Here is a 12,425-nt window from a genome sequence, read left to right as displayed (position 1 = left end):
AACGAACACCCTCAATCACTTGCCAAAATAGGTACAATTCAGGACAATACTTGCAACTATGTCAAGACATCATTAACTACATAAAGACATAATTAGGTTCAGCCATTTTGAAGAGTTTCGCCCATTGAATTACTTTTTTGAAGTGAAGTATATGTAGCATCGTTTAGTGCCAGTGAACAACAATGAAATGTATGATCCATGAATGAAAGAAAGATAGAGAGAAATCAAACTTGCATTTATGTTTCACCTTTCACAGCATTGGGATGTCCCAAAGTGTTTCAGTGTCAACAAGGCCATGTTGAAGGGTCTGAGAGCTGCAATGTTGGAAATGTGGCAGCCAATTTGTGCAAGAGCAGCAATAAAATAATGACCAGATATTCTGTTTTAGTAATGTTAAGGGATAAATATTAGCATGGGCATTTGCATAACCACAGAAGTAACATTTTCCATGAAGTAGCGCAAACTAGCACCACAGTAAAATGTAGTGTTTTCTTTTGTTATTTCCATTAAAAAGTGAGGCGGCACAGCGGTGCAGTGGTTAGCACTGCTGCCTCATGGCGTCGAGGACCCAGGTTTGATCCCGGACCCAGGTCACTGTCTGTGTAGAGTTTGCACATTCTCCCAGTGTCTGCGTGGGTCTCCCCCAGAACCCAAATATGTGCAGGGTAGGTGGATTGGACATGCTAAATTGCTCCTTAATTGGATAAAAATAACTGGGTACTCTAAATTTAAAATAATGTACTTAGAGTGGTAACCTGATGCAAATTGATAGCTGAAAATAGGTTTATCACCAAAAATAAGCATTTTTATTAAGGGTATCCTGTCCTCTATTGAGTTAACTGATTCAAAGTAACCGAAAATGCATTTAAATAACTATACTGAATTATTGACTACTTTGATTGCTGTACGCCAGCCAATGTTTTAGTAAATTTAAATAATTTTGTCTGAAAAACCTTTTAAAAACACACCAAATTTGAGGAGTTTCCCAAACCAATGGAATTTCATCAGCTTGAAAAATGTTGTGGCTTGAAGGGCCTGATTCTGGGAAATGGAATCCTGAACCAGCATAAACAAAAATCTAAAAAACACAAGTCTCATTTATGTTTTAAGTTCTCGGGTTTCTTGCTCGGATCCAGCTGATTTCACTTGAATTGCGCTGATCTAAGTAGAGGAAATGAGCAGGAACTCACTCCTTTAAGTTTAATGCAGATTTTAAAATCCTTACAGTTGCTAACCACTCAGCCATTTGCAGACTATGAATTGTGTCTGCTGCTTAAAGGATTGAACCTTCAGCAAACAAACTGAACATTCCCCAGTGACCAGGTACTCACAGGTTTATCGCTGAATCCAAAGCCAAGAAAATCTAGTGCGATAACTCGATTAAACCTCAACGTCAAGCCTTCCCAGATCTAAAACAAAATGCACATTACAATCCATTTTAACATTCAATATCGTGTGAGATGGTCTAGTGACACATTTTAGTTGTGATAGGGGAATCTGCTCAAATAAAAAGATCGCTTTGATTACTCCTGTTTATTTCAAAATTAAAACATTATTTTCAATAGTACTCCTGGACTGAGGATGCATTAAGTAAATTGGTTTCTTGAGCAATTAGAAGTAAAAATTCTGGTCAATTTCACCCTTCCTAGTTAAGCTCTGCAATAGCCAGCTAAGTGCCTGCTGCCATTCTACCAACTGGAATATCAAAGCTCGGAGTTCAATGCTCGAACATTTCAGATATTTTGACAATTAACATTGTGATCTTAAACCTCCACAGCATTCAATCTTGTTCTGTTCCTATGTCATTACAATATTTTATCCACAACACAGGGGCTCACTTTTCAAAATCACAACACCCCTGTCATGCCCCGCATTCAAATCAAATGAGGCAAAACAATTCTGACTAAGTCTTGGCATTCTTCTACCACCCCTGCCTTTACCTTGTGCCAGTCATAGCTCGATGTTGGGAAGCCATGCAACAGGATCACTATGTCGGAACTGCCAACAGCACCCATGGAATCTGAAATTCACACGCAGATCGCATTAAGACAGCTCAAGAGGAAATCCATCAATTCCAGTGGTTAAGGTATAGACTAGCGATCCCGTGGCAATAATTGAAGAAAAGCAGAGGTCTGGGCCAACATTCTTCTCTGAACTATCAAAAACAACAGATTCATTTAACTTATTGCTGTTTGTGAGATCCTGCTGTGCACACATCTTTGCCCCATTTATCAACATAAGTCATTAAACCCAATTGTGTTATAATTCAGTCATAAATTGTAATTGTAAATTGTAAATGCAAGCATTCTCTAAAACAAAAGCCAAAAAGTACTGAAAAGCTAATTAAAAACCCTTAATTAAAAGCTTTTTAAAAATTCTTTCATGGGATGTGGGTATCACAGGCAAGGCCAGCATTTGTTGCCCATCCCTAATTTCCCTTGAACTTGTTGCTATATTCACTCGCTATAAATGTGGCAGTCAATAAGGTTGCCCTTTTTTGTCGAGGTATTGATATTATATTTCAGAGTCGCCAGGTATCAAATGATACCACCACAAGGATATCGATCAAAGACCCAACAACCAGTTAGTTAGTTCAAGTTCAATAATACTTTATTTACACACAAGATTAACTTATACAGGCAACATGAACACTACGAGCTAACAACTATGACAACCTGTACTTAACTTCAGGCACCCGGCTTAGGTCAGAGGAACAGTGGCCTTTGTTCGAATCTGGATCTGCTGGGTCTGGAGAAGTAACTGATGTTCAGCTGGGCTCATCCGTCTGGTAGCGAGCACTGAACTTGGACTTGCTTCTGGTGGTGGTGCTGCAGTTGGAGATGGACGTTGCCGGAGTGCCAGGTCCAAAAGAGATCGAACACATGGCAGTGTCTCTCTTCATCCTCGGGGGGATTTCGCGCTCTTTTGGGTGGTCCTTAGGTTTGGACCCAATTAATTGGGCAGTTCTCGATCACTGCCTTCAATCTGAGCCAATAAAGGGGCGGGTGCCTTGATGGCGGACATTGACCTTGCTGTCTATGCTTCCTGAGTAAAGGGAGTGGCGCCGATGTGCCTGGAATTTTGGCGGTTACCTGAGTATCAGTCCTTTGTCTTACGGAGATGGGTCATTAAAATGCTAATCGGTTGGGGGTTTCGGTGCTGTCCGGATTTTCTGCTCACGAATATACATGCAGGCTCTGTGCCTGCCTGAATCTTACATTGTCCATATTTCCCTTTAGGCTTTGCGAACATCCATGTTTCTTGTTGTAAGTGGCAATCCCAGATGGCTACAAACTGAACATATCAGAGGGCAGTCACCCACATTGCTCGAGTTATATGTAGGACAGGCTGGGGGCCCCAATTTGGCTGGTTGAAGTGGTGGAGGAGCTGGAGGCGATGCAGTCAGGCAAAGCCCTGGGGCCAGACGGGGATCCAGTGGAGTTCTATAAAAGGTTCTTGGGAGTGCGGGGCTCTTGTTGGTAAGGGCGTTTAATGAGGCTAGGGAGCGAGGGGTGTTTCCCATGACGATGTCACAGGCCTCGATTTCTCTCATCCTGAAGCGGGAAAAGGACCAGGAACAATGGGGGTCGAACAGGCCAATCTCCCTGCTAAATGTACATGCCAAGCTATTGGCCAAGATATTGGCCTCGAGAATAGAGGATTGTGTGCCAGGGATGATAGGGGAGGACCAGACCGGGTTTGTGAAGGGAAGATATTTGGCGGCAAACATTAGAAGGCTGTTGAATGTGATAGATGCCATCCAAAGGAAGAGAGGTAGAGGTCGCCATGGATGCAGAGAAGGCCTTTGATCGGGTGGAGTGAGAATACTTATGGGAGGTCCTGGGGCGGTATGGGTTTGAACAGGGTTTTGTGGACTGGGTCCAGTTGCTCGGAGGTGGCAGCCGTTTATCGACTTTGGGGAAAATTAAGCTTTCAGCAATGGGGGTAAAAAGAAAGAGGGAGGCATGTGGGGTTGGATGTGGCGGGTAATAGTAGGAAAGGGGCAATGGGGAATTGTGTATGTAAGCCATGTTAGCTGGGTTGGTGGGTGTTATTTCCTTTGTTGATTTTTTTCTCTTGAAACTTGTTAGAATTATATATGCCTTAATAAAGATATTTTAAAAAATACAAGCTACCCCAGGACAAACATTCTTACTTATGACACATACAGAGCAATTGGCATGAACATTCACATATAGCACAACAGCAGATTCATTAAAGCCACATAATCAGAACATTGAGAACAGAACTACACCATTTTGTACCACAGGAGTGGTCTGTCATTTAATTAGATAATTGCAATACCATGCTAAGCCCTCACCTCTGTAAAATATGCGATGGTCTTTGAAGGTAAAGAAGGTTCCAACCATTCGCCATGAATAGAGTGATGGTGAAAGACTTGGAGGGGGAAGGTGAAGGTAGACAGCAATGAGCGGTGCAGCAAGAAGTGCAACCTGGATCCACCACTCTTTCATCCTTAAAACAAAAACAACCAGGTCAGGATTCTTCAACCAAAATCATATTTCAAACCTGAATCTTGCTTGCACGTAAAACTCGCCAATCTTTATTATTGTCACAAGTAGGTTTACATTAACACTGCAATGAAGTTACTATGAAAAGCCCTGGTCACCACATTCGGCACCTGTTCGGGTTCACTGAGGGAGAATTCAATATGTTCAATTCACCTAACAAGCACGTCTTTCGGGACTTGTGGGAGGAAACCAGAGCACCCGGAGGAATCCCACGCAGACACGGGAGAATGTGCAGACTCCGCACAGACAGTGACCCAAGCAGGGAATCGAACCTGGGACCCTGGTGGTGTGAAGCAACAGTGCTAATCACTGTGCTACCGTGCAACACTTAAGGCACCAGTGAGAGAAAAAAGTTATCATCAATTACGACAAAATTATACTCTAAACATATTGTGATCTTCACAAGCTCTATAGCCTCCTCCCCGCTAGAGGGACATAGTTTTCCAATGTTTTTGTAATGTTGTGGCTAATCTTTCAAACCACCACCGACAGGGACAAATGTCCATGGAACCATGTTAAACCACTAGCTAAATCTACACTTTCCCCATCTACAAAACAGAAAGAGCTGGCTCAGTCCTGAAGAAGCCCAGAGTTCAGCAGTTTGCCACATAATCTGTCAGAGAGAGAGACAAACAGACAGATAGAGAGAGACAGAGACAGAGAAATTATCTCGAGTTTCTGCTGCTGTAAGTAAGCCAGTGATGCCCACCCACCATGCACAAGAAGGTATGTGTTTTAAAAATGCTATATCCACTCTGGTTTTCAATTAGTCCAACAGTAACAACTTATACAATGCCTTTAATATTGCAGAATGTCCCAAGGCATAGAGTTTAAGAGCAAGAAGATTATACTGAAACGGTGTAAAACATTGGTTAGGCCACAGCTAGAGTATTGTGTGCTGTCTGGAATCCACATTAAAGAAGTGATGTGATTGCACTGAAAAGGGTACAGAGGAGATTTACCAGGATGTTGCCTGGAATGGAGAGTTTAGGGTTTGAGGAGAGATTTTTTTATAATCTTTATTGTCATAAGTAGGCTTACATTAACTCGGAATTAAGTTACTGTGGAAAGCCCTTTGTTGCCACATTCCGGCGCCTGTTTGGGTACACAGAGGGAGAATTCAGAATGCCAAATTACCTAACAGCATGTCTTTCGGGGCTTGTGGGTGGAAACTGGAGCATCGGAGGAAACCCATACAGACACAAGGAGAACGTGCAAACTCCGCACAGACAGTGACCCAAGCCGGGAATCAAATCTAGGACACTGGCGGAGATTCAACAGACGAGGGTCATTTTCCTTGGAGCAGAGAAGACTGAGGGGGTACATGATTGAGATATATAAAATTATGAGGGGCATAGATAGAGTAGACAGGAAGAAAGTTTTCCCCTGGTGGAGGGCATAGATTTAAGGTACAGGCAGGCGGTTTAGAGGGGATGTGAGGAAAACCTTTTGCACTCAGGGCAGCACGGTAGCATAGTGGTTAGCACAGTTGCTTCACAGTTCCAGGGTTCCAGGTTCGATTCCCATCTGTGCGGAGTCTGTATGTTCTCCCCGTGTGTGCACGGGTTTCCTCCCACAGTCCAAAGATGTGCAGGTTAGGTGGATTGGCCATGCTAAATTGCCCTTTAGTGTTCAAAAATGGTTGGGTGGGGTTACTGGGTTATGAGGATAGGGTGGAGGTATGTGCTTGGGTAGGGTGCTCTTTCCAAGGGCCAGTGCAGACTCGATGGACTGAATGGCCTCCTTCTGCACCTTAAATTCTATGATTTGGATGATGGGGTCTGGAACTCGCTGCCTGAAAGGGTGGTGGAGGCAGAGACCCTCACAGCATTTAGGAAGTATTTAGATGTGCAATTGCGATTCCATGCCATGCAACGGTATAAGCCATTTCTGGAAAATGAAATTTCAATACTGAGATGGCTGTTCTTGACCGGCACAGATGCAAAGGGCCCAAGGGACTTGTGCGTTGTCGACCTCTATGACTTCACAGAAGCGGTTCTAAACAAAATTTGACAGTGCAACACACTGCACACACCTCCAGCATGGGAGGTCAGGACAACTTCAGAAACACCCTGGACTCTTTAGGACTTAAGCATTAATCTCCTAAATATAAGCAAAGCAGCCCTGAAAAAATATCGTAGGACCTTTAAAAATCTGTGTTACTATTAATTATATTTGACTGTACTTCTTTATTACTTATAACAATATTGGAAATGAGGGGGGGGGGGGGGGGGGGGGAGCTGTTTGGGCAGGGCAATAAATGCAAGGAAAGTTACTTAGATCATAAGCTATTTAGATCATTATGGTCTGCTATTAACCACAAGTTCTTTCTTTTTTTTAAAACATTCTGAACACAAAATACACTTGACTTACAAACACAGATTTAATTTCTGGGTTGCTGAACAGATGCGGACTTTAATATTGTTCTTAAAAACTCGGGAATACATTGTAACATAATCTGCAATAACTTCGCTCTTCCTAAAAAAAAGACTGTCAACGCTTTGTTCTCGAGATTCTGTGCAAAACTTGTTCAAACAAGTTTTAACAACATTTGAACTAATTACTTATTTTCCAAATCTGAATTTGGATTTAAGTGTTAATATTTAAGACTAAAATATATGTTAATTGGGGTTATTTTTATTTAAGAAGGTGGAAAAATGTAGTAACATTTAGTTCCTGAGCGGCGGGCAGCACAGCGATCGCACTGCCAGCCAGGTGAGTGAGAGCCAGACGCCACTTACCTGCGCTCAGGTGAACTCTCATCTTCAAGACAGCTCGTCTCACCTGAGGCAACAATTGTTTCCGGTTCGATTCCGCTGACCTCTTCGCCCCGCCCCCTTTACTATCCCTAGGGCACTCAGCCAGCAGCATGTCTCCCACTGCTGGCCGGGAAGGTTCACTGCAGCACCAGATGCATATCACCTTCGTAGACCGGCTGCAGCCTATGTAGGACTCGATAGTAAAATAACACATAGGAAGGAGGTACTGGGTTGGCCCGGAATCGCCAACTCAAAAACTAATCAAAAATTTCTCGCTCTTTTTAAAAAAAAGAGGCATCGCCAATAAATGACGTAACCACAAGAACTTATAAAACGTAAAGAATAACGTAATCACTCGGATTTCCACTGTGTAAGCACCCTCTACATACATACTCACAGGTAGCAGAATACCTCAAGACATCAATAATTTGGTGGATATCTCTAGGGCTTCAATTTATATAGTGGTGATTGCAGTTATGTATCAGTGAGTTGACAATCCTATGGCTTGTTTTTTTGTTTTCAGCTGGGTGCAGAAACCTGCAAACGAAGGTACCAGATAATTTAAGATTCTAGAGTTTCTCCATGCACATCTCTCTGGGAAACACATCCAACTTCCACAAAAATGTCAACTGCACTCATCACTTGATTTGTGGCACTGTATGTCACGTGAACCAAACTCAACAAGGACCTGATGCAACCTTCTGCCAAGTATTGCTCCTGTCCTGAGTTGGTAACTGCTCACATTCCTGTTGTATTGGGCAGTACTACAAACTGGGTTATAATTCTGACAAGGTCTCACATATGTATATTTTTGTTAATTCTTAGCATGATGGCAATCAAGGTGATCATTTCTAGTTACTCTTTTAGAAGGTCCTGATGGGCTTTCCTCTTGAAAGCTATGTGATGAAGACACCACCACATTCAGTTAGAGAGGGAGTTCCAGGGTTTTGACAATTAAGCACCACTGATATATTTCCAAGTCAGGATGGTATGTAACTTGGAGGGGAACTTGGGATGATGGTGAGGAGGGCAATCTGGGCATTTTTAGATATTAGATATTACACTGCAACCAGTTTAAAAACTCTAGTTCCATTATTTGCTGGAGACGTTGAAATCTTCAGTTCTGACTGCCAATTGTAACATATACTACAAGGACACAATCTGTCAGTGAGCCTGAGAACAGTATGCAGTGAAAAATTAATTGGGGCTACAGTTAGGGAAGCTCAATCTAATGAGAAAAAGTAGAATGGAGGTGAATTGTTAAGTATGATAGCCTTCAAATTCAATAGAATAGATATTTGTAGTGTAAAAATTTGAAATTACATATGCTTGGACTCTTCTAAAAATGTACTAACGGGGGCGCATGGTGACGCAGTGGTTAGCACTGCTGCTTCACGGCGGCGAGAACCCAGTTTCAATCCCAGCCCGGGTCATTGTCTATGTGGAGTTTTCAGATTCTCCCTGTGTCTGCATGGGTTTCACCCCCACAACCCAACATTGTGCAGAGTAGGTGCATTGGCCACGCTAAATTGCCCCTTAATTGGGAAAAAGTGAATTGAGTACTTTAAATTTATAAAAAAATAAAAAATAAAACTGTACCGACAGTTGGGGCGGGGGGGGGGGGGGGGGGGGGGGGGGGCGGTGCGGTGGTGGTTGCTGTTGGTATTTACAAAATTGATTGCAAGTCTGAATTTGTCTTTCTAGTACTGAGAATGATTATGTGGTCAGTAAAACTAGATATAAATCATCTATTTGTTATTAGCAACTTCTTTAACGGAAATTATGCTTCAAACTTATCAGTGTTATCTTGTTATATTACTTGTAAAGAAATACTAACTAATTATTATGACAATGTACATCAGACAGCCACATTATACTGCTGCACAAGACCAAAAGACATAGGGGCAGAAGTAGGCCATTCAGTCCATCGGGTCTGCTCTCCCATTCAATGAGATCCTGCTGGTCTGATATAATCCTCAACTCCACTTTCCAGCCTTATCCCATAATCCTTGCTTCTCTTACTGATTAAAAATCTGTCGATCTCAGCCTTGAACATAAGAACATAAGAACTAGGAGCAGGAGTAGGCCATCTGGCCCCTCGAGCCTGCTCCGCCATTCAATGAGATCATGGCTGATCTTTTGTGGACTCAGCTCCACTTTCCGGCCAGAACACCATAACCCTTAATCCCTTTATTCTTCAAAAAACGATCTATCTTTACCTTAAAAACATGTAATGAAGGAGCCTCAACTGCTTCACTGGGCAAGGAATTCCATAGGTTCACAACCCTTTGGGTGAAGAAGTTCCTCCTAAACTCATTCCTAAATCTACTTCCCCTTATTTTGAGGCTATGTCCCCTAGTTCTGCTTTCACCCGCCAGTGGAAACAACCTGCCCGCATCTATCCTATCTATTCCCTTCATAATTTTAAATGTTTCTATAAGATCCCCCCTCATCCTTCTAAATTCCAACGAGTACAGTCCCAGTCTACTCAACCTCTCCTCATAATCCAACCCCTTCAGCTCTGGGATTAACCTAGTGAATCTCCTCTGTACACCCTCCAGTGCCAGTACGTCCTTTCTCAAGTAAGGAGACCAAAACTGAACACGATATTCCAGGTGTGGCCTCACTAACACCTTATACAATTGCAACATAACTTCCCTAGTCTTAAACTCCATCCCTCTAGCAATGAAGGACAAAATTCCATTTGCCTTCTTAATCACCTGTTGCACCTGTAAACCAACCTTCTGTGACTCATGCACTAGCACACCCAAGTCTCTCCGCACAGCGGCAAGCTTTAATATTTTATCGTTTAAATAATAATCCCGTTTGCTGTTATTCCTACCAAAATGGATAACCTCACATTTGTCAACATTGTATTCCATCTGCCAGACCCTAGCCCATTCACTTAACCTATCCAAATCCCTCTGCAGACTTCCAGTATCCTCTGCACTTTTCGCTTTACCACTCATTTTAGTGTCATCTGCAAACTTGGACACATTGCCCTTGGTCCCCAACTCCAAATCATCTATGTAAATTGTGAACAATTGTGGGCCCAACACGGATCCCTGAGGGACACCACAAGCAACTGATTGCCAACCAGAGAAACACCCATTAATCCCCACTCTTTGCTTTCTATTAATTAACTAATCCTCTATCCATGCTACTACTTTACCCTTAATGCCAAGCATCTCTATCTTATGCAGCAACCTTTTGTGTGGCACCTTGTCAAAGGCTTTCTGGAAATCCAGATATACCACATCCATCGGCTCCCCGTTTTCTACTGCACTGGTAATGTCCTCAAAAAATTCCACTAAATTAGTTAGGCATGACCTGCCCTTTATGAACCCATGCTGCATCTGCCCAATGGGACAATATCTATCCAGATGCCTCGCTATTTCTTCCTTGATGATAGATTCCAGCATCTTCCCTACTACCGAAGTTAAGCTCACTGGCCTATAATTTCCTGCTTTCTGCCTACCTCCTTTTTTAAACAGTGGTGTAACGTTTGCTCATTTCCAATCCACCGGGACCACCCCAGAGTCTAGTGAATTTCGGTAAATTATCACTAGTGCATCTGCAATTTCCCTAGCCATCTCTTTTAGCACTCTGGGATGCATTCCATCAGGGCCAGGAGACTTGTCTACCTTTAGCCCCATTAGCTTGCCCATCACTCCCTCCTTAGTGATAACAATCCTCTCAAGGTCCTCACCTGTCATAGCCTCATTTCTATCAGTCGCTGGCATGTTATTTGTGTCTTCCACTGTGAAGACCGACCCAAAAAACCTGTTCAGTTCCTCAGCCATTTCCTCATTTCCCATTATTAAAACTCCCTTCTCATCCTCTAAAGAACCAATATTTACCTCAGCCACTCTTTTTTGTTTTATATATTTGTTAAAATTTTTACTGTCTGTTTTTATATTCTGAGCAAGTTTACTCTCATACTCTATCTTACTCTTCTTTATTGCTTTTTTAGTAGCTTTCTGTTGCCCCCTAAAGATTTCCCAGTCCTCTAATCTCCCAGCAATCTTTGCCACTTTATATGCTTTTTCCTTCAATTTCATACTCTCCCTTATTTCCTTAGATATCCACGGTCGATTTTCCCTCTTTCTACCGTCCTTCCTTTTTGTTGGTATAAACCTTTGCTGAGCACTGTGAAAAATCGCTTGGAAGGTTCTCCACTGTTCCTCAACTGTTCCACCATAAAGTCTTAGCTCCCAGTCTACCTTAGCTAGTTCTTCTCTCATCCCCTTTAATCTCCTTTGTTTAAACACAAAACACTAGTATTTGATTTTACTTTCTCACCCTCCATCTGTATTTTAAATTCCACCATATTGTGATCGCTCCTTCCGAGAGGATCCCTAACTATGAGATCATGAATCAATCCTGTCTCATTACACAGGACAAGATCTAGGACCGCTTGTTCCCTCGTAGATTCCATTACATACTGTTCTAGGAAACTATCGTGGATACATTCTATAAACTCCTCCTCAAGGTTGCCTTGACCGACCTGGTTAAACCAATCGACATGTAGATTAAAATCCCCCATGATAACTGCTGTACCATTTCTACACGCATCAGTTATTTCTTTGTTTATTGCCTGCCCCACCATAACGTTACTATTTGGTGGCCGATAGACTACCCCTATCAGTGACTTTTTCGCCTTACTATTCCTGATTTCCACCCAAATGAATTCAACCTTATCCTCCATAGCACCGATGTCATCCCTTACTATTGCCCGGATGTCATCCTTAAATAACAGAGCAACACCCCCTCCCTTACCATCCACTCTGTCCTTCCGAATAGTTTGATACCCTCAGATATTTAACTCCCAGTCGTGACCATCCTTTAACCATGTTTCAGTAATGGCCACTAAATCATAGTCATTTACGATGATTTGTGCCATCAACTCATTTACTTTATTCTGAATACTACGAGCATTCAGGTAAAGTACACTTATGTTGGTTTTTTTTTACCTCTATTTTGAATCTTAACATCTCCAGTTTTATTCCTTTTGTTATTACTGGGCCTATTCACTGAGCTCCCCTCAGTCACTGTACCTTGTACTGTCGCCCTTTTAGATTTTTGACTATGTCTTCTCTGCCTTGCACTTTTCCCCTTACTTCCTTTTGCTTCT

General features: G+C 42.4%; 1 protein-coding gene across 7 annotated transcripts in view; it reads right to left on the bottom strand.

The window, feature by feature from the left end:
- mest overlaps nucleotides 1-7,824 on the bottom strand; it is a 56,907-nt gene extending 49,083 nt beyond the window's left edge. For 6 of the 7 annotated variants that reach the window (XM_038811799.1, XM_038811801.1, XM_038811793.1 and 3 more), the window contains exons 1-4: nucleotides 7,274-7,364; nucleotides 4,322-4,476; nucleotides 1,941-2,020; nucleotides 1,332-1,409 (exon numbers count right to left, since the gene is read on the bottom strand). In XM_038811799.1, coding sequence (XP_038667727.1) covers nucleotides 1,332-1,409; nucleotides 1,941-2,020; nucleotides 4,322-4,475 — 312 coding nt within the window. In that variant the 5' untranslated portion in view covers nucleotide 4,476; nucleotides 7,274-7,364. Of the gene's footprint in view, nucleotides 1-1,331; nucleotides 1,410-1,940; nucleotides 2,021-4,321; nucleotides 4,477-7,273; nucleotides 7,365-7,688 lie in introns of those variants that run through there. The other variant, XM_038811795.1, reaches the window with a different exon arrangement.
- Nucleotides 7,825-12,425: the final 4,601 nt, after the last annotated feature.

The sequence above is a fragment of the Scyliorhinus canicula genome, chromosome 11, assembly GCF_902713615.1.
Source record: "Scyliorhinus canicula chromosome 11, sScyCan1.1, whole genome shotgun sequence".
NCBI lineage: Eukaryota > Metazoa > Chordata > Chondrichthyes > Carcharhiniformes > Scyliorhinidae > Scyliorhinus > Scyliorhinus canicula.
The sequence above is the reverse complement of the archived record's forward strand: the minus strand, read 5'-3'. Positions and strand labels throughout refer to the sequence as shown.